General features: G+C 43.7%; 3 protein-coding genes across 4 annotated transcripts; 1 reads left to right on the forward strand and 2 right to left on the reverse strand.

Annotated features, from left to right (window-relative positions):
* The first annotated feature begins 3542 nt into the window (after positions 1–3542).
* On the forward strand, positions 3543–6140 carry LOC147428893 (nucleoside diphosphate kinase 3-like). The gene is made up of 7 exons (XM_086495297.1): positions 3543–3721; positions 3886–4023; positions 5081–5118; positions 5202–5252; positions 5403–5570; positions 5672–5784; positions 5874–6140. The coding sequence occupies exons 1-7, from the start codon at positions 3652–3654 to the stop codon at positions 5992–5994; spliced, it is 699 nt and encodes a 232-aa protein (XP_086351423.1). The 5' UTR covers positions 3543–3651; the 3' UTR covers positions 5995–6140.
* Positions 6141–13429: 7289 nt separating this feature from the next.
* LOC147428894 (uncharacterized) lies at positions 13430–16108 on the reverse strand. Its single transcript, XM_086494795.1, has 2 exons — positions 15799–16108; positions 13430–15648 (listed from the first exon to the last, which is right to left on the reverse strand). Exons 1-2 carry the CDS (start codon positions 16097–16099, stop codon positions 15638–15640), a joined length of 312 nt encoding a protein of 103 aa, XP_086350921.1. The 5' UTR covers positions 16100–16108; the 3' UTR covers positions 13430–15637.
* Positions 16109–16422: 314 nt separating this feature from the next.
* On the reverse strand, positions 16423–19673 carry LOC147428895 (fe(3+)-Zn(2+) purple acid phosphatase 12-like). Of its 2 annotated transcripts, none has more exons than XM_086494793.1 (8): positions 19201–19673; positions 18194–18397; positions 17952–18063; positions 17649–17872; positions 17430–17568; positions 17126–17346; positions 16952–17040; positions 16423–16731 (listed from the first exon to the last, which is right to left on the reverse strand). In XM_086494793.1, the coding sequence occupies exons 1-8, from the start codon at positions 19420–19422 to the stop codon at positions 16473–16475; spliced, it is 1470 nt and encodes a 489-aa protein (XP_086350919.1). In that variant the 5' UTR covers positions 19423–19673; the 3' UTR covers positions 16423–16472. The 2 variants fall into 2 exon arrangements, with proteins under 2 accessions (XP_086350919.1, XP_086350920.1); XM_086494794.1 differs by having other exon boundaries at positions 16423–16843; positions 19201–19671.
* Between the last annotated feature and the right edge of the window lie 1452 nt (positions 19674–21125).

The following is a 21125-nucleotide window of genomic DNA, read 5'->3' on the forward strand; positions in this document are numbered from 1 at the left end:
GTGAGCATAAGTGTAATAAAAGTTTGGTGAAGTGAAGGAGGAACTCCAAAAGACACTCATGCATTGAACACAATGAGATATGAGTGGAGAAGCTTCTACATCAAAAACCCTTCTTGGAAACGTGGAAGCTATTGCGACATCCATTGATGTCACATGTGCTACAATTGTTCCTTGAAGCACCCATCAACACCATCTCTTATGCTACATGCTTTTGTTTGACAAATTTCTCATATGCATATAGAGTGTCCCATAATTGACACTTTCATTAGACACTCTTCCTTTGTTTCTCCCAAGCGCTCACCTTGCATGAACAAGTACTTCAGTCCAACTGCTCAACTCCAATACGAACGTATATCAAAGGCACTGTTTTCTCACCGGGTTTTTTTCCTTTGGTCATCCAGGTTCTAAACCCTAATCTAGAGACAATCATCACCATCCTCTTGTATATATTCCTTCTACATCAGCAATAAGGATAATTATACCCACATCAATTGTCAACAAATTGGAGCAACAACTACGGATCTCAACTATGCTTGTCGAGAGCATCTCTTACCTTCAAGGGCAACAACAAATCTCCATCAAACAATGGCAAGTCAAAGAAGGGCATACAATGACAACTTAGGCCGAGAGCTATCCACAACAATCAGACAAAGCTCACATCGTACTTCAAACTTGGTGAAACATTGCAGAGGACTTACATGGTAGTGGAACCAAAGAGAAAAGGTCATCATCAAGTCAACGACCCAAAGAAGCTCAATTCTCACAAAGCAAGCACATCAAAAACCATCTTCACGGCCAAAGGTGGCAACAAAGAGGAGAATGTGCAACAAAATGCAAAGTTACCTTGACCATAGAATCCCAACTCATGTATCAACAACAACACATCAGATATGAATCACTCAAGGAAGGGGGAGCATCATCAACGACAAAGCACTTTCAAAGCTAAAGACAAACATGAAGACGAAGCTGAAGACAACCCTACCGACTAGATTTCGCATGGTCATGTCAAGGGACGACACGAGCTAGGAAGGGGAGAATGTTTGCAGATTAATTGAATGGGCATCCACCTGGTTGGACACTTAGTCGGACACCACATTTGTACTTTATTATTTTTCAGAGCTAGTGTAGCTACACTGTGTGTAAATCTTGATTCTAGAGTAGTAGATCAATTCCCTGAGATGTAATTCTTTCATGATTGTAAATGCCCATGTGAGCCGGCCACTAGCCATTTAGTTACCAAACATATGTGGTAGTGATGTGTGTGAACACATTTAGGACCATCGAGGCATTCTTTCCCTCAATCGGAGGTTTTTCCCCCGTGCATTGTATATACGCCCATCACCCTAGGGATGACTTATCTTTCATTGAGCACTAGAAATACATACTCTCTGTTGCATTCCTTGAGCTTCTTCATCTTCTCTAAGCTTTGTGTATTTCCCTACAACCCTATTTCCAAGATTTGGTGTCAGAGTAGGTTGGGTCCTCCCGGGCTTAGCGCCAGCACACGCCTGCTCACTTTCTCAGCTTTTGGTGAGCTTTGATGAGCATCAGCAGGTCAACAAATACTTTGGGCGGGCTTAGAGCTTGGTCTGCTCAAAATTTCCATTCGGTCTCATTTCGGCCTCCGTTTCCACTATAAGCAGTATCGCATAGATAATATTGTCATTTTGTGCATAATTTGTGTCAGTGTCATTTGATGCATAATAGGTCCCTTACAGTTTTCTACAGGTTGTGCTATATAGCATGTGTTGGTCCTGCTTTGTTTCTCCTCTTTTCAAACATTTTTTACATCATGTTCATGCACTTGCCATGGGTGACAACAACACAGATGTGTTCAAGATGTTTGTTGATGAGGATAAATTGGATGGGAACAACTACCCTATGTGGGCTTACATGATGCAAGATGTTCTTATGTCAAAGGGCGTTTGGAATGTTATGTAGGGCATTCATGTACGCCCTAGTTTTGAGGATATAGGTGATGTTGAGGATGTTGCAGGTTTTGGTGGAAGGGTTGCTACTCCAAAGCTGTTTTGCCTATGACTGAGCAAGCTTGTTGGGATGCTAGAGATGCACAAGATCATGCATTGATTGCATTATATGTGAAGCGCACTATTACTCCTCACATTCACTCAGCTAAATCTGCAAAATGGTCTTGGGATATTTTGGTTGGTATTTATTTTTCTCTCTCTCTCTCTCTCTCTCTCTCTCTCTCTCTCTCTCTCTCTCTCTCTCTCTCTCTCTCTCTCTCTAGCTGCACGCTCAGTCCCTATGCGGTCGTCGGAGTTCCAGTATACATTGCCGGATGAAGGAGGGACTCCCACGTGTCCGGGAGAGGGGGCCGAAATCCCTCCCCCTTTTATTATTATTAGTACCTCCGACCACCTTCAGCGGCCTCTCTCTCTTTCTCTCTCCTTCTTTTCAAACGTAGCCTTCATCTTGTAGCTTGCGCCACGTGTAAAAACGACTCCCCTTCGCCATATTATGTTAAATAGATGCGTCATATATGAGAGGGGAGCAAGAAAAAGGATAAAAATGGTGGATCGTTTCTACTACTAGTATGGCCGGTGGCCTTCGGTCGCCTCTCTCTCTCCTCCCAGAACATTTTCTCTCTCTCTCTCTCTCTCTCTCTCTCTCTCTCTCTCTCTCTCTCTCTCTCTCTCTCTCTAGCTGCACGCTCAGTCCCTATGCGGTCGTCGGAGTTGCAGTATACATTGCCGGATGAAGGAGGGACTCCCACGTGTCCGGGAGAGGGGGCCGAAATCCCTCCCCCTTTTATTATTATTAGTACCTACGGCCACCTTCAGCGGCCTGTCTCTCTTTCTCTCTCCTTCTTTTGAAACGTAGCCTTCATCTTGTAGCTTGCGCCACGTGTAAAAACAACTGCCCTTCGCCATATTATGTTAAATAGATTAAGTAGATAGTATAGATTTGACTTCGTAAAATGCCACGAGTGGTTGAAAATCTACCATTGAGTCATTGACGCGAGTCTTGTGAGTCGGAGGGATGAAACATTGAAAAGGGTGAGCACGTGTACGTTGCGATGTTGCATGCCTACACAGACGTCACGACGGCCATGAAATTTAGCTCAATGCTGGGTGTGAGTTCCGAGCTTTGATTTTTTCGCGTCACTTGCTGCGGGTGTTGCAGTATACATTGCCGGATGAAGGAGGGACTCCCACGTGTCCGAGAGAGGGGGCCAAAATCCCTCCCTCTTTTATTATTATTAGTACCTACGGTCACCTTCAGCGGCCTGTCTCTCTTTCTCTCTCCTTCTTTTGAAACGTAGCCTTCATCTTGTAGCTTGCGCCACTTGTAAAAACAACTACCCTTCACCATATTATGTTAAATAGATTAAGTAGATAGTATAGATTTGACTTCGTGAAATGCCACGAGTGGTTGAAAATCTACCATTGAGTCATTGACTCGAGTCTTGTGAGTCGGAGGGATGAAACATTGAAAAGGGTGAGCACGTGTACGTTGCGATGTTGCATGCCTACACGGACGTCACGACGGCCATGAAATTTAGCTCAATGCTGGGTGTGAGTTCCGAGCTTTGATTTTTTCGCGTCACTTGCTGCGGGTGTTTAGCCTGTCCTCTCTCTCTCTCTCTCTCTCTCTCTCTCTGCATTTGATCTTCCGGGTAGAAGCAGGATGAGTTCCAAGCTCGCTGCTTCCGCAGCCCGTTTTCTGCGAGCGACCATTGTCAAGTCTCTCCCAGCAGGTATGTAGACTTACGAGCGTGGGTGGTGTCTGTGTGCCTGTGTTGTGTGTGTGTGTGTGTGTGTGAGTGAGAGAGAGAGAGAGAGAGGGAGAGAGATCCGTATTTTGTTGCCACATTACTGTCCCTTATCTTCATGTTTTGGGTGGGATGCCAACGATGTGTAGAGGGAAGGGCCATTGCTGGCTCAGCTGTTTGCAAGGGCAGTGCAGTGTCATCGAGCATCGGGCATTTTGGATCGGGAGCACAAAATGCAGGATATGGATGGTTCGCTACTGCCGGGGCCCTCATTCTTCCTGCGGCAGGTTAGCATCTCTTCCAATTGTTGGAAAGAAATCTAGAGTTAGTGTACTATGACAGTTTTAGTGTCATGATTCCCATGCCCATGCCCATGGCTGTGAGTGTATTTGTTCCTGCAATCAGCAAGCTGTTGTGGTGCACCTTAATGATCTTGCCTGAGAGCCTTTGGTATGTTGCTGCTCGATCGAAGTTTTGAGGTTTAACGGAAGAGGTTGCCCTGTTGCACAGCCCTCTTGATGTTTAGGTTAATTGGGAACAAATCAATTTTGAGTATTTTCAGGTCTTTGTTGGAAATATGTAGTCTGCTTTTGTAATTCATGGCCCATCTGCTCCTAATGAACGTTTCTGCATTTTGATTAGCTGTTAGTGAAAGTCAAATGGGTGTTTCTGCATTCTGCAAAGCTGTTGTTAGTGTCACCTATCTCATGTTTACAAGTATTGTGATGCTGATGTATCATTTATCTATTTTTAGAACTATCCTGATTTTTAGGTCAAATTTTGAAGGATTTGCTGGTTTTTAGACTAAAACTTGTAAGATTATGCCATGTTTTTTCTAGGCAAGCTCGGAACACAGCCGGGATATTGTAATTTTAGCAGGCTAAAAATACACATACACTGATTTTTTGCTTACACTTTTTTTTTTTTTTTTTTTTGGGGGAGGGGACCAACTATATGTGACACTGGTAAGGTGAGGGGATCGTCAGCGGGGGTTTAATCCACCGATGATCCCATTGCCTTTGAGAAAAGAAAGTTAGGGTTCCCTGCGTCATGGCAACCTGTGGATCCCACGTCCTCCCCCTCCGCAGTCCCAAGCCCTATCCATCCAAGCTGTCGCTCGATGATGCACAGCATGCGAGGTTGGCTGTATAAAATCCTGCCCTCCCTTTGCGCAGCGATTGGACGGCCCAAATCACACGCGCCCGCCAATCATACGCCCGCTGTCGATCCCTTGGCACACTCCTCCTGTGTCACTTATTGTCGAGAATATGCTCTAAATTCTACTATTCTGGTCAATACAGAATTGTATGCCTTATGATTGTGCTGCATTTCTTATATTTGCAGTGCTTCTGTCGCAAACACCCACACTGGAGGCTGCAGAGGTATTACTTAGCTTTTTGAGAGCTTTTAGTGTGGAGATTGCGATTTTACCCCTTTCTAACGATATTTTAAACAATCTTTGCAGCTTGAGAGGACTTTTATAGCTATAAAGCCGGACGGTGTGCAAAGAGGCTTGGTATGTACTGCGAAGCTTTTCTTTGAAAGTTTCAAGAAGCTTTGGAATACAGCAATGAGCTGAGCTTTTAGACTTTGCAAGTCTAATGTCTTTGTTGGAAAGAGTGTGGAACTCCTCTAACGACCTCTCAGCTGGTTATTGGTAATGCAGATTTCTGAGATTATCAACAGGTTCGAACGCAAGGGTTACAAGCTTGTTGCCATCAAACTTGTCATTCCGACGAAAGAGTTTGCAGAAAAGCACTACGATGACTTGAGAGGGCGCCCCTTTTTCAACGGTCTTTGTGACTTCCTCAGTTCTGGTCCAGTTGTTGCAATGGTAATGGGTTTGCTTGTACCAGGATTTACATTTACACATCATTTGAAAATATCCGCTGCATGTCTACTTAAAGTGCCAGGAATTCTTTGATGCCTGGACAGGTTTGGGAAGGTCAAGGCGTAATCAAGTATGGGAGAAAATTGATTGGTGCTACTAGTCCGCACAACTCGGAACCTGGAACCATTAGAGGAGATCTTGCAATTTCCGTTGGAAGGTGGGGGGGTCTCTCTTCCTTGTTTTGTGCCTTTTTTGGTGTTCTTGCCCATTAGCTTCATAACACTTGCTTGCTTTTACCACGTGCAGAAACATCATTCATGGTAGTGATGGACCAGAAACTGCCAAAGCAGAAATATCACTTTGGTTTAAGCCAGACGACTTGATTAACTACACGGCGAATGCCGAGAAATGGCTGTACGAGCCATGATTAGCCCCAATTTGTTTGGGTTTACAAGTTACAACCACATTTACCAGGCCGCAATTTTGGTATAAGAGCTGCCTCTGGTTAATTGTAGGTGCGATGAGCACTGAACTACACAAAATAAATTCAAAGTGAAGTTTTTTAATGAAAAATTTGAGCGTCACTGGTCTTCTTACTGTATTGATTGGATGTTCTGAGGGTTGGCCGAGTGCTTTTAGGCAAAAAAGGCTGAGAAGTAGAGAGGTTGAGCAGAGGTGAGACTCGAGAGACATGTCACCTTTAGGCTGTAAGGTAGTGCCCTTCATTATTGAGTTACTTGGGCCCCGGGAGGGAGTATAACGTACACTTGTGCTAAGGCAGAAGCGTTCTTTCTTGTGCTTTCTGTCCAGGTAGTATCCTCTTGCCTTCCAATGTGCGTCATCTCCTATTATTCATCTCCTCTTTCACACGAAAAGTTCGTTTGATTGGTCATTTGAGAGAGAGAGAGAGAGAGAGAGAGAGAGTATGCTCTTTCTAATCCAAGCAAGGTGGCCTGAGCTCGGTGTAATGAAATTCTTCCTAGCTTTCTCCCTACCGACAGTGCAGAGTGCAGAGTGCAGACATGATGCAAGTTGAGTGGGCGCCCCCTCATTGTGAAGGAGAGTCGAAAGTTGCTGTTTTGGCAATAACCTCCGCGACATCCATGGGACTATTTTTAGACACGACGGGTCACAGGTTGTAACCCCATAGGTGCGATCGACAGGAGAGGTTCTCCAGGGTAGAAAGGCCTTTTGATTGACAAGGTAGGAAGCATAATGTTCTTAAGTTGCACCCTTGGGTCGTGAAGGAACAAAGAAAAGCTGCCTCAAATTTTGCAAGAAAGATTCAAGGCGGCTCCAATTTCAAAAATTTCAGTCCAAAGTTTCAAATTTGTGTACGTTTTTCCTTTTCAAATATGGATTTCATCTTCTCATGAAGAGGTGAAAAGGATCCGGCTTTGGCCCCATAAAATTGTTTTCCCGAACCTTTGACCGCCCACTCGCAAGGCAAGGCTCAACCATCATACCATTATAGTTTATTTGTAATGTGTGGGTGGTCACACATAGGGGCGGAGTTCAACGGGGTTTTATTGTGCTTTGAGTTCACTTTTGGTTCACATTGATGGATGGGTCACATTGAGGAGTAGTTCACTTATTGTGGTTCATAGAGGGTCACATTGAGGAGTGGGTTACCATCGTTTGGTTCACTTTACTCACTTGGAGTATCTTGGAGTGAATGGTTGCATCCATTTTTTTTCATTTTTTAGCAAAACTCACAATTGTGAGTGTAGTATATTGATTAACCCAAAAAATTATAAGGTCTTGTCATACTAGTGTTGAGCCATGACGTCATCCAGGGGCCATAATTACATCAGCTATTAGGGTAGCCACCCCTCCAATCCCGCCCCCTTATCCTTGATACACAAGGTCCATTATCATGTTCTTTTGAGATCTTTTAATTACCGATGGTGAAGATTTTCCCCTTAGGCTTGCCATCTATTGACAACAAGGAACAAGTAGTCCTGACCAATCCTTCGAGTGTTGCTTGCGCCCAAGTGTCCATATTAGCACTTTGCTTTCTTGTATAATTTCTGTGAAGCTTGCCACCTCCAAACCTCCTTCAAACACAATGGTTTCTTGTCTGCCATACATTATGCAAGAAGAAGTACCTGACGATTTGAGTGTTGATGAGGAGGGCAGGACTACGTGAATTCTTTCCTCCAAGGAATAGATCAGTTTTCAAAAAACCAATTTTCCATGTTCTTTGGACCCACTTGCATATTTTCTATGCGAGGCCTTTGATAGTTGGGCAATCCATGAATAGGTGGGCCAGATCTTCACTAGCCAACCTGCACCCCAAGCATCGATTTGACCCAATCCCTCTCCTGAATCTTCACCCCCGTCGGAAGAGCACCCCAAGTTACTTTCCATAGAAATACCTTCATGTGTTGCGGAACCTTCATGTGGCATCCAATTTTAATGTTGCCAAGAAAGGGGGATTGTTGAAAGCTTCGTGCCAGCAAGGCTTGAGAATGGTTATAGGCTCTTCACAAAAAATACACAAAGGAGGGAGCTTCACGTCAATTTAAGCAACTACACCAACATCCAATCTTGATGGAAATTGTGAGACAAAGGGAAAGATCTAACTTGATGCTTGCTGTACAATGAGTTTTCCCTACCACAATTCAAAGAGCTCCATGTTTGAAATACAATTTTCTCAAACCAATGGCTCTTCCTTATCCTTATCGTAGTTTTCTTTAGTGCTACAAAACTTTCTATGTGAATAATCTCGGCCTTGTCATGTCTCATGTCCACAAAGAATTTTCCTCATACCATTTGACCCTCATCCATACGAGGAGATTCTTGAACACTCCAACACTACTTTTATGATTTATTGCTATGATCTTCCTCTATAAATGCATGACTGGAAACGTGCTTTTCATCTTCTTCACTTCCTCTACCTTCTCCTCCCCTTCTAGATTCTCAAAAGGTTCGACAGACTTTCCTCTTGCTTTGCCCTCAAACTCAAGGGGCACACAAGCTCAACTCTCATCAAAAGTTGGGGTTCAGAATTTTGTCAATGCAGGAGCTGAGGTCCCCCATCTTTCGAGTGTGTTATCCACGTTAATAAGTTGAAAAGATCTTGGGCCCTCATCAGGGCTCCTAAATACGTGTCTTCTTGTTCAAACTCTATTTTGTTCTCAAAGAGCATGATATTAACCCCTAGACATGCGCTTCTTACGTACCGGCTCACAGGGAGCCACATATGAAATAGAGGAGCAGAGCTGCATCGAGTATGCATGTTGAGGGGGAGGTGTTGAGCCCAATAATCAAACTTGTTGGAAGGACACTATCGAGGGTGGCCAGACACAGGAACAACACACGAAATGCGAGGAGACGTCATGCATGAACAGTGGTGAGACCACAACTTGAGGCCCCTCAATGATGTTCACGCAGATCAAGGAAATATAGGCTACTGCATAGATACAGAGAGGCCTTGAGTTTGGGCAAGATAGAGCCCTTCCTCTTGAATTGCGTGTAGCCACTCCGTGTTCCTGTTATTGAATTGCGGGCAGCCACCAAAGGGCCTCTTCTAGAAGCGCAAGCAATCATCTCAACTTGCACACACGCTTGCTATTGTGGAGGGAGTAGCATAAGTGGAGCTGGCAAGAATATTTGAGTGCACATAAGTAGGCCATGTTTTTTTACATGGGAAGCAATACTCACTTATCATGCTTTGAAGTGTACATTTCCGGGTTGAAAATAAAATTTCATAGTTGTAATTTCATTGGACCTTGATTTTCGAAGGCAAAACATTTTGGCATTTTAATTATAATCAATAAATTTTGGAGAATACTTTACATTTTGACATAAATTTAGCTAGTTTGCCTATAGTAAACATGGCCAAGAAAATAATGTTTTTCGTGCACATCTAAGAGGTTCATCTTCCCACCCAGCATCACCCCCTTATGTAAAAAAACCCCACTACACCTACCACCGCAATTTACCTTCTAATCCGGTCTACCCTCTTAAACCCATTATCCCCCCGCACCCTACCATTTCCCACCCCAATATTTCTTCTCCCACTTCCTCTTCCCACAAGAAAACTTTTTTTCAAAAGAACACCTCCCACTACAATGCAAAACACTCAGGAAAAGGAAGAGGGAGGAGGGATTAGGACTTAAGCACCCCACTACATGGGTGCACCTTTCCTTCTTCAAGCCCCCCCTCCTCCCGCATATTTGGATCTCCAACACCGTTGCTGCATCACCGCTTGACAAAGATTACCTCGAGCTCCCAACCCACAAAGGAAGATTGAGAAAGAAGTATTGGCTACCCCTTGTAAATCCTCAACACTACAAGCTTCTCTTGTTTGGTAAACTTAAAGCCTTCTCTTTGGAGCTCGGTGTTTCAAACTTTAAAGTGCATAACCTTTCATCTAAAACACTCTCCCTCCCTGAAAAGCGATGCTTAGCTTTAGGTTCAAAATACATTCCCCCCCCCCCCCCCCCTTCAAACCCTTCAACCGCTTCTCTTCTTAACGCTCATACCAAAATGTCAACAAATTTCAAACTTAAGTTTTTCTTCAAGAATCATCCAACTCTACCACCCTCTCCTTTCAAGATACCAAATCCCCTTTGGAAGCTGCCCTTGCAAAACCCAGCTCTCAACCAAATCTTACTCACTAACCATATTAACCTTAACCTTATTTTGAACTCTAATTTCTTTCCACCCTCTAAGCCTCCCCGTTTTGTCACTCAAGCCGTAACCAGCCTCAAATTGGATCCTTCCATTATCATAAAACCTGTCGACAAAAACTTAGGCTTGGCCATACTACCTTTCGATTGGTATGAAAATAACGCCCTCTCTCACCTCAACGATACCTCCACCTACAAGCCTTGCCTCTCCATCCCCTTTCCCTTTATTGCTTCCCTCCTCTCCTCCATTACCATCCAACTTTTGACACTACCTACTGTAGATCGTAGCTTCATCCTCTCGCCTCTTAATAAGAAACTTAAACCTTGCCCCATTTATTTAATCCCTAAACTGCACAAACCCTCCCTTGTCTCACGGCCTATTTGCTTGTATAAGGGCTATATCTTTGAAAAAGCTTCCATTTGGCTTCACTTCCAACTTTTTCCTATCCTCCTCACCTTTAAACAAAATCTTAAAAACTCTCTCACCCTCATCCAGGACCTTAACAAACTCCCCCTCGCCCCCAATACCCTACTCTTCACCTTTGATGTTAAGGCCCTCTACCCTAGTATCCCAATCAACCATGGCCTCGCAGCTCTCAAAGCCTCCATTTCTACCCATTTTGATCCTCTCAAAACACACTTTATCCTCTCTCTTGCGGCGCTCATCTTGTCGCACCACTATATTACTTTCAAAGGAAAATTTTGGAAAGAAGTCAAAGGCACCGCTATGGGCTGCAATTTTGCCGTAGTGTATGAATGCCTCTTCCTATGCCATTTGGAAGCCTCTTCTTCCCTTTTGAGTAGTCCTAACCTCCTCTACTTCAAACAATATGTAGATGACGCCTTTGGGCTATGGATTGGTTCTAAGGCGTCCCTGACCTCTTGTTTGAAGGATTATGGAAAACCGCTTTAAGATCACATTAAAATCTCTAGCCACATCTCTCCCAACCAGGCCACTATCCTCGACATCGGATTTTTTAAAGGAACAAAGTTTGCCTCCTCGAGCCTTTTGGATTGTCGCTGCCATCAAAAACCCTTAAATGCTTATAACTACATCCCATGGATCTCATGGCACCCTACACACTTAAAAGTGGCTTTCATTATTGCGGAAGTCAAAGGATTTATCATTAAAGAAAGCTCCTTGGAAGGTTTCATTGCTATCCGCAATCTTTTCTACCAACGCCTTAGGGCAAAAGGATATCCACAAGGTTTTCTTCTTTATGTATTCAAAAAAGTCACCTATCAGAATCACACCTCCCTCATGGAGCCCACTCTTCAATTTAAAAAACCACCCCCGATAACCTTCAAGTTACCTTTCACTCCTTCCACAAGAAGGCTATTGCTCTCCCTTTGTATCAGCAACCCTATCGCTTCGGCTTGCCAATACAACCCCTCACTCTTGCTTCTACCTAGACCCACCATCTGCTGGACCTCTAGGCCCAACCTCCATAGCCTACTTGTACATACCTTACACCACCCCGAAAGACTCACATAAATCTTTGTATGGGCTACACGTGTTCCTTTTTGGGCTGCCACACACCTTTATAAATAAATATTTGAAAATCTCCATTGTTTGGATACCCCTACCCTTAAGTAGTGGACTTTAGTAGTTAGGCCCTTCTATTTTATCCCTTATCTTGTTCACACCTTCCCCCCTCGGGTGCTCTTTACTTCCATTATTTTACCTTCCCCCCCTCCCCGTAACACCACTCTTCTCTCCCCTATTTTGGGGCCTTACCTCAGTTAACTAAACCCCACTAATACCTCTCTCTACACCCCTTGTTAAATCATAAGCCAACTCCGCCTACCAATACACCTTTGGTCTACGAGCCCCATGAAAAATATAAATTGGTCTACTAGCTCCATGAAAAATATAAAATGGATGCCAAAAAAACCCTCCTCCCCCCTATTTTCCCCTAAAGCTGGACCTCTCTCTTCACCACCCTATCTCCCCACTAACTTGGTTATCAAATCACCGTCAACTTCAAATAACATCACTCTATTGGGTACAACATATCTTCCGTAACTCTTGCCCTTGGTACTTTTGTACACTACCATTAACTCACTTGTCCCTAACTTTTCCACCCTAACTCTTTCCCTACGTACATTTGTACACTACCATTAACTCCCTTGTTCCCCCCCCCCCCCCCCCCCCCCCAAAATCCACCTCAAACTGCCCCTCTATAAATCCCCATTTACCTCCTTTATTTGTATATGAAAACCCACACCACTGATGAGCTCAATATGAGCGAAACGCATTTGGTGTCCCACCCTTTTTTACCCTAATCACCCCTTGACCTCCCCGTGTATCCCTATCTACTCTAAGGTTCTTCAACGTCCCAATCTTGCCTACTTGTTTTTGTCTCTCTATACTTGGAGTCGTTTCGCACGCCTTTTTACGTTTTTATCTTACAATTTGTCAATGCAGGAGCTGAGGTCCCCCATCTTTTGAGTGTGGTATCCACGTTAATAAGTTGAAAAGATCCTGGGCCCTCATCATGGCTCCTAAATACGTGTCTTCTTGTTCAAACTCTATTTTGTTCTCAAAGAGCATGATATTAACCCCTAGACATGCGCTTCTTACGTACCGGCTCACAGGGAGCCACATATGAAATAGAGGAGCAGAGCTGCATCGAGTATACATGTTGAGGGGGAGGTGTTGAGCCCAATAAGAAAACTTGTTGGAAGGACACTATCGAGGGTGGCAAGACATAGGAACAACACACGAAATGCGAGGAGACGTCGTGCATGAACAGTGGTGAGACCACAACTTGAGGCCCCTCAATGATGTTCACGCAGATCAAGGAAATATAGGCTATTGCATAGATACAGAGAGGCCTTGAGTTTGGGCAAGATAGAGCCCTTCCTCTTGAATTGCGGGTAGCCACTCCGTGTTCCTGTTATTGAATTGCAGGCAACCACCAAAGGGCCTCTTCTATAAGCGCAAGCAATCATCTCAACTTGCACACACGCTTGCTATTGTGGAAGGTGTAGCATAAGTGGAGCTGGCGAGAATATTTGAGTGCACATAAGTAGGCCATGTTTTTTTACATGGAAAGCAATACTCACTTATTGCGCTTTGAAGTGTACATTTCCGGGTTGAAAATAAAATGTCGTAGTTGTAATTTCATTGGACCTTAATTTTCAAGGCAAAGCATTTTGGCATTTTAATTATAATCAATAAATTTTGGAGAATACTTTAAATCTTGACATAAATTTAGCTAGTTTGCCTATAGTAAACATGGCCAAGAAAATGATGTTTTTCGTGCACATCTAAGAGGCCCATCTCTCTCTCTCTCTCTCTCTCTCTCTCTCTCTCTGTGTCTCTCTCCAATGTGGAAAATGTGTCTCAACTTAATATCGTATCATTTTCAATTTCAAAAATGCCAGTTGAGAGGAAAAGGAAAAGGAGAAAATTTGCCCCAAAATAGAGAAAAAATCCACAAAAACAACCTAATTTTTTACAATTTCCTCTGGGGAAATTCAAGAAAGGATTTTTGTATGTTTAGAAAAATGATTTTTCATGCGAGTCACCCCCATGATCAAAAGGCAATCCCATAATGTGCTGAGGCAAACGCTTTCTCAATAAATTGAGATACCTTAGTAATAAAACCAATCCTACACTTTGAGCAACTAAATTTTTTTTTAAAAAAAACTTCATTCAAGGACGTTTCAACTGATCACGCATGGGTCGACCTTGCTTTCTAAGGGTGAAGGACTGCTATGCCTTGCGTTTGGGGTTCAAAGTGAGCAAGGAGACCTTTTGGGCCGTACCATAGAGCAGAGAGCTCAATCGGCCCCGCCACCACCTTGAGCCGAAGGGCTCGTCGCGCACGAGAGAGAGAGAGAGAGAGAGAGAGAGAGAGAGAAAGACGGGCATGAGGGGGAGGGCTTTTGCCACCATCGAGTCAAGGAGGGAGGGACGGGGGGGAGAGAGAGTTGCGCCAAAATGAGAGACAGGTGCCAAGATGTGCGCGTGTGTGTGAGAGAGAGAGCGCTTACTTTGCGCCAGGATGAGAGAGAGAGAGAGAGAGAGAGAGACGCTTGCCTCAGATAATCGCACACGCAGTGTTAGCAGCTCAGGCCGACAGAGGCATACAACAATAATCTCTCTCTCTCTCACTCTCTCTCTCTCACACACACACACACACACACACACACACACACACACACACACAGTTGCGTAACCCGAGCCGTTTCGCTGCACACCTGGAAAGAAGCCTCAACTGAGGTGTGGTTTTTTATAGCCTCACCATATTGCAGCCCTGCTCCCTGCAACCCAACGCAAGCGCTCCATGTAGGCAGCACAAATTGCAAGCACTCCACATAGGCTAATGGCAAGGGATTGTCTAGGGCTGGCTGCAACTCTTGCGCGGATTTGCAGCCACATGGCAGGCAGACTCTCATTTTAATATAGATATATAGAATATAGATATAGATACAGATATAGATAATAGGGCTAAGAAATTAGCTTCGACTTTCCAAGAGCGATGGATCACCATTATTTTAGTAAATACTACCCCTACTAACCCATGGTGCGACACAGCTCTTCTCTTGCATTGCTTTCCTTCAAAACAAGGACGGTCCACATTCTAAGATAATCCTGGGCGTAGAGTGACAAACAAGTGGCACGTCAATCATGGACCATCAAATTTGGTAGCGCAAGAGTGGCCCAAATTTACAAATTTGCCCACATTTACATCACACACACTGAAAGCATGCGTAGTCTAACCAGTACACGACTCGTGGGAGATTGTGGGTTCAAGAGGCGGTACACAAACTGGCCCGAATTTATGTGTATCGGACAGCCCGAATCGCCACAACCATAGATCCCATTTGAAGCTACCTGTGTGATAGTGTGTGGAGGGTAGCATGTCTATGTCACATCTTGAGGCCATGGAGATGTGACTTTCCACCAGCCTTTACTCCCTCAGATGTGACCATGCCCACAAATGGACACAAGGGCAGCACTAGAGGAGATTGACGGTCACCATCCATCGCTGCCAAGGAGGTCCTGTGTTACTCCTGGAGCAGGCCACAGCACAAAAGGACCCTTCACCGGAAGCAGCGCAGAGAGAGGTTCCGGTGGTCCCAGCCAGAGGGAAAGGAGAAAAACTACAACAGCCCAGTCCATTAGACCAGGAGAGGCTAGTGGTACCTAGAGGCCACTAATGCCACTGGTATCTAGAGGCTAGTGGGACTCAGCTCCATGTGTCTGAGCTTTTCTACTTGTCCACCTGTATTGGACTTCGGTCTCTTTGCACCACAGCTCGAAAGAAAACCTAGGTTTACTGTAAATCCCACCCGGCTTGGCCTGGCTCTCGGATCCCTGACCAAGATCAGACCCCACCACCCACACTTCCACAGTTAGTGTCTTATGATAGATTTCCAAGGCACAACAGAGGAGGTGTGTGGAAAGGAGCTACTTGACTGTTATGGTATACCTAATATAAACCCACAAAAGATGTTAAATCAAGAAAAACTAAAGCATGGCCAATAAATAATAACCCCAATAAGACCCACAATTGACCAAGCACATGCTAGTAGACATGTACCATGCAAAATTATCAGCTTCCCTTGAAAAGAAAGTATACCTGCACAAGAATAAAAAGGAACTTGTTTCCAGCCACAAACTAAACACATGACCACCAAACAGTTCCTGACAGCTCCCCCCTCAAGACTTTTGCCTTCTCTGCAGCGCCCACTCCAGATGGCGAAAGGATGCAACCTCCCTGCTTGTAGTCTGCACGATGCTCTGTCAGCATTTGAATTTCGTAAAATTCTGTATAGTGTGAATGGGGAGCCTGTGGAGTGCCTATTGCGCTCATAGTTCCTCTGTCCGCAGTCTGAACAATCCTTAAACTGAAAGAAGAGCTGCCATGCCAATCTATCCATATGTAAGAATGTGCAATGCCATTGATCTGCGCAATCTTCTAGGGTTCTCTACATACGGCGACATTTAGCTTTCAACAATCAAAACAAAGAACCATACGAATCCTTGAGGGAGACAAAATGCACAAGAGGAGAATACCGAGCAAATTGATATCTGCTGTTTTAAACATACATTTCAAGAGACCTAATTGCAAATAGGTTGCAAACTCCTGTGCTTCCCCCACAGATAACCAAGAAAAGATCATAGAGATTCTTTCATTAAGCATTTGTATAAGGCGATTTCTGAGGCCGCCCGGGGGGGGGGGGGGGGGGGGGGGGGAATTTGATTGTAATAGCCCTTGTAGGTAACTATAACATGAGATATTGCGAAGCAATATTAACAATAACCTCGGGGAAAATGATGTCTTATCCAAACAGGACCATTAAATGTAAAATGCATGACCAAGGAGTGATAACCATAATCGCTCACCTCAGAGCCATATTGAATACAACAGTGCCAGTGAGGTCGCAAACAGGCGAAGCTCCAAGAGCCCCGGACAAAGCTCAGGTGACAAGCCTTATATTTGCATCCTGCTGCTTGACTTCCAATATTGGTTATTGAGCCAAACAGAGTCGGCCACCACCGATAACCCATCCTGATTACGGTGCCACGAAAATAAGGCATGAGTACAATTAATTATATCAAGCAACCCATGACCAAAGCTAGCTTCTCGAAGTGCAGAGTACTCTGGCTGCGGCTCTATGTATCTAAAAGGAAACCCAAAAAAAAAAAAAAAAACAGCTGTAATAACTTTTACTGAAAATAAAACCACATGAATGTGCATGTAGAAGGCCAGATAGAGTCAATATCCTTACGGCACAGCTGGGCCCTCTGCATTGCCTCCATCTCCAATGACAATGTAAGTCGGTGCATCTTCATTGAAAAGAACATTTGACACAGGATGCTGTAGTTCCACCAGATATGAAACAGACATTGGAGATGGCTAAAGTCCAATAAAATACAGAAATGATGCAGCAAACACAACTTACCGTTCGCTCGTAGGCATGTACGTGACCAGCAAACACGATATCGACCTTGTACTCTACAAACCAGGACTCAAAGACACTCCGCATTGCTTCCCCTTCAAGATAATGGTGAGAGTTGCTACTGTACAGCGAGACATGCATCATAATGATTAGCCAAGGAGTCTTTGTTCGATCAACTTTGAATAACTCTGATTTGAGCCAATGGTTCTGAGGACTATGTGTTACTGCACACGTGCAAGCAGCACAAGATAAGGGAGCTAAGAAACACTGACACAGTAGTTGAAAGAGTCTACAGTACTATCCTCACCAAAAGAGGAGTATGAAGACAGAGAGATGATGTAAGCTGGGCCCCTCTGAATTGCAAACCAGAGGGGAGACTTGCTTTGTGATGCTGTGTAAGGAGTCCTTAGTCGATGCAAGTAAGCATTAAACTCACTGAATTCTCCCTACCCACGCAACACACGGGCCCAGTTAAGATTGAAAACACATGAACACATCATAAGAACTGGAGAAAGTTTTCGCTCACAAAGGTTGGACTAGGTTCAATCTCATGATTGCCAGGAGTCCAAATCCATGGCTGGTAAGCAGCACTTCGTTCGATGAAACGTCCCCAGGTATCCCAACGATTACTGTCGTAAAATGGATACCGATCCGCATAAGAACAGTCGCCCACAAAAAGAACCGTTTGGCCTCTACTCTGTACATAATGCTCCACCGTAGCATTGGAGTCAGCTGTCTGTCCAAGATCACCTGGAAAGAAGTAGAGGATCAAAATGTTTATCCATAAAACCAGTTCCCTAAGAGCATCCCATGATAAATGGCAACCCACCTATCAATCCAAAAGCGTAGGGAACGTCAGGCCCACATTCTGGAGGTGTAGTGAACGAAAACTCGCGAGTTACATTTCCCTCTCCAAGCTTGTAATGATATGTTGTGTTATACTGGTTGAATACTCGATCCAGTCAATGCGAATAATTAGTCTCTGTTGCCTCATGAGATCAAACAGTGAATCAAGACCAGAAAATTAAAGAGGTGCAAGCTCCTTTGCTAGAACTCATATGTGTAGTATACCTCTAGATCCTCTAGTGTGCAATGATGTATAAAACCAGAAGTATAATTGTAAGTGGCATATGTTGTTGTCAACTCTGCCGTTGCTGTGAAGGAATAATTCTCTTTGTCTGTGCCATAGTAAACATTTGGAGATTCAACTTTGTAAGGTGTTATCCATGACACAATTACTCCTTTTCCATAATAGTCTCCTTGTGTGATATGTACCTTTTCAGCCAAGTGAGTCGTGAGAAGAGTCATACACAAAACAGAACTCAGGACACTTTTCATAGCCTTGAAATGAAGACACAATCCATACTGAAATACCACATTCAAATTCAATATGCTTATAGGCTATTCTCACTCTAAGCGTATGAAACACAATAACAAGCGTCAAAAGTGCCATTGCTATAATTGATACTTGTTGCCGATACTTGAACTTCATGGTGATGTCGAACTCGCATGACTATGGAATGCTGAATTATATACAGTTGCTTGGTTGAAAAGCATTCATCCCACTGTGTAGAAGTTCCTTGTAAATCCCTCTCCATGTTTTACAAGCTTCTGGATCCTCTCCATTTTTTTGTCATGGGCGATGTGAATAGTATTTGATTAGCAAACAAGAAACCCAGGCAGATAACAAGCTAGGTCATAAACATTCACAGTGTGCTAATTTTCCAATGTAGAGTCTTCCCCTTCTTAAGCATAATTAGGTTTCTGAGCAGGTGAAAGAGCAGGCATGCACAGAGTTTGGATTGTAAACATTAGTCTACCTATACTCATGTATGACAATCGATCTATCTTGGTCAAACAGAGGATCTTAAAGTTTACCAACTGCCGCGTCCCTTGCACACATACTCGGCCTGCCCTCAAAGCTAACCTTTACTGAACCTCCTTTGTCTGCTCATACCACAAAATGACTTCCACTGTAAAGCTGAAGCTCAATGTGCCATTTTGCTCCTCAAAAACTCATATTGGAACCTGTGTAACGCTAGAGAGACAACAAAAGGAAGCGGAGAAGAGCAGGGCACCTGCTGAGGGGCATTGAAGCCTGGGGGGACTTGGAAGACATCTGCGTCCAGCGGCATGTCAGCAGCAGCCTCCAGAGAGCGAACGTAGAGGCTGGTACTGCCGCTGCTAATCCCCCATGGGGTAGCTGCGGGGGTGTGCATATACCAGAAGCTCCAAATCAACAGCAACGTCGATACCACAAAGGAAGCCGCACCAGCGGCGCTGCATCTTGCCATGATCATACCTTCCCTTCAATTCGCCACTCCAGCAGCTTGTAAAGCATGCCCAAAGACCGAGAGAGAGAGAGAGAGAGAGAGAGAGAGAGAGAGAGAGAAGACTTCGGAAAGAGAATCACAGCAACCCTACAACAGGCGAAGGACTAGTGGAGCAACACTTCACACAGGCCTGCCATCGTTTTTTGCTTTTTCCAAGAGCTATTTCAGCTGGTAAACAAGAAGCCTTTGTAAAAGTAGCTCATTTCCTCGGGCTGCCGTGCATGCAATACTCGTGACTCGTGAGTCCTCAAGGCTCATATCCCTCCTTGGCTCTTCCCACCACTGACGTGATGTTGCTATAAAGTGTAACCCATAAATTAAAAAACAAGTGATAAAACCACAAGGCCTGCCACTTCAAGGTAGTTATTAGGGAGTTCTATATTATTATCAACAGCTGATATTTTTTACCAATCAAATAAATAAAATGTTGATCCAATTTTCCTCTTTGTTAGGAGAATTTTGATCTTTTTAGCAATACAGATCAAATATTCATGTGTAGGTTATAGAGATTATAGACAAGAATGATGTATTGGCAATTACTTCGTAGAGATTGTCTACATGTAGATTATCGTAACTAATTACATTCTACGCTCTCAATCACAATATACTATACTCTCCTTAACATTCAGGTTTGTGCTCTTCTTCGTTTAGGTGGTGTCACAAAGTCTTTATTTACTTCTCATTGTCATTATGCAAGGTATTGACATGAGTAAACAAGTTCATGATTCGAAGTTTTCACTTAGCAGATGGAGCTTGGGATTCTTTGCAATCAACTATTCTTGCAAATACACATTTCATCATACGGTCTACAAGAGGTTGGTCCTCTTGTTGTACACCCTTATCTACTACACAAGGGAGACATGGCATGTACCCAAAGCATTGTAGCCCTTTTGTTGTGTCTTGGGCAAAATAGGTGTAGAGCCCAACAATCGCTCATCCACTTTTGAAAATGCAAAGCTGCAAGACCCAAAGAAAAAAGGCTAAACCTCTTCTGAGGCCATAAGACTTTCAATAGACTAATCTCCAAATTCACATGCACAAAACAATATCTCATAAAATATCATTATCTTAACTCTTAGTTCGAAACAATAAGGCGGTAAGAACATTACCATGGCCACATCTTCTTGACTTAAGTCAAACACAATGGATCGATAGCACAACCACCAAAACATGGACATCAAGCAAACACAAAAAAGAAAAGCGTATTAGCCCCACAAACAGGAGCTTGAGCATTAGGCTATTTTTTTTTAAAAAAACACGAGCAATCTTTGTGCAACAGTAGCATGACACAACAATAAACAAACACACAAAGCAACTCAAATTCAACCTTGACTTGTTAAGCATCAATAACAAAAGAAATCACCACTTTGAGAGAATCAACGTTATGTAAAAATAACCTTTTGAACATGAGGATAAGTTGAAAGAAGAGGTACAAATATAAGTAATTATTCCAAAAGCAAACATATGCAAGGATATTATAAAATGAGGCTAAGTTGCAATAAGGGGAACAACACCCAAACAGTTACGGCACAAATAAATAGGTAGAACGTTGTTGACCTCTACAGAGCACCGCATCACTACTCCCCAAAGCCTCTTCCCTGATTATCGCGAGCTTGATGTAGGAGAAAAAAAAGTGACGTCACCATGAAAGCGAGCTGAGAATTAAACAA

Source organism: Adiantum capillus-veneris, chromosome 22, assembly GCF_014529385.1.
Source record: "Adiantum capillus-veneris isolate H3 chromosome 22, ASM1452938v2, whole genome shotgun sequence".
Lineage (NCBI taxonomy): Eukaryota > Viridiplantae > Streptophyta > Polypodiopsida > Polypodiales > Pteridaceae > Adiantum > Adiantum capillus-veneris.

Bases quoted from the DNA above. Each gene is read 5' to 3' on its own strand.
- LOC147428893 (XM_086495297.1), top strand. From the start codon at position 3,652: ATGAGTTCCAAGCTCGCTGCTTCCGCAGCCCGTTTTCTGCGAGCGACC. The intron at 3,722-3,885 runs GTATGTAGACTT...AACGATGTGTAG, and splicing joins TGTCAAGTCTCTCCCAGCAG to AGGGAAGGGCCATTGCTGGC. The intron at 5,785-5,873 runs GTGGGGGGGTCT...TACCACGTGCAG, and splicing joins CTTGCAATTTCCGTTGGAAG to AAACATCATTCATGGTAGTG.
- LOC147428894 (XM_086494795.1), bottom strand. From the start codon at position 16,099: ATGGATAGATTGGCATGGCAGCTCTTCTTTCAGTTTAAGGATTGTTCA.
- LOC147428895 (XM_086494793.1), bottom strand. From the start codon at position 19,422: ATGATCATGGCAAGATGCAGCGCCGCTGGTGCGGCTTCCTTTGTGGTA. The intron at 18,398-19,200 runs GTGCCCTGCTCT...TTGGCTGAAAAG, and splicing joins GCTTCAATGCCCCTCAGCAG to GTACATATCACACAAGGAGA. The intron at 17,347-17,429 runs GTGAGGATAGTA...GCACGTGTGCAG, and splicing joins GTCTTCATACTCCTCTTTTG to TAACACATAGTCCTCAGAAC.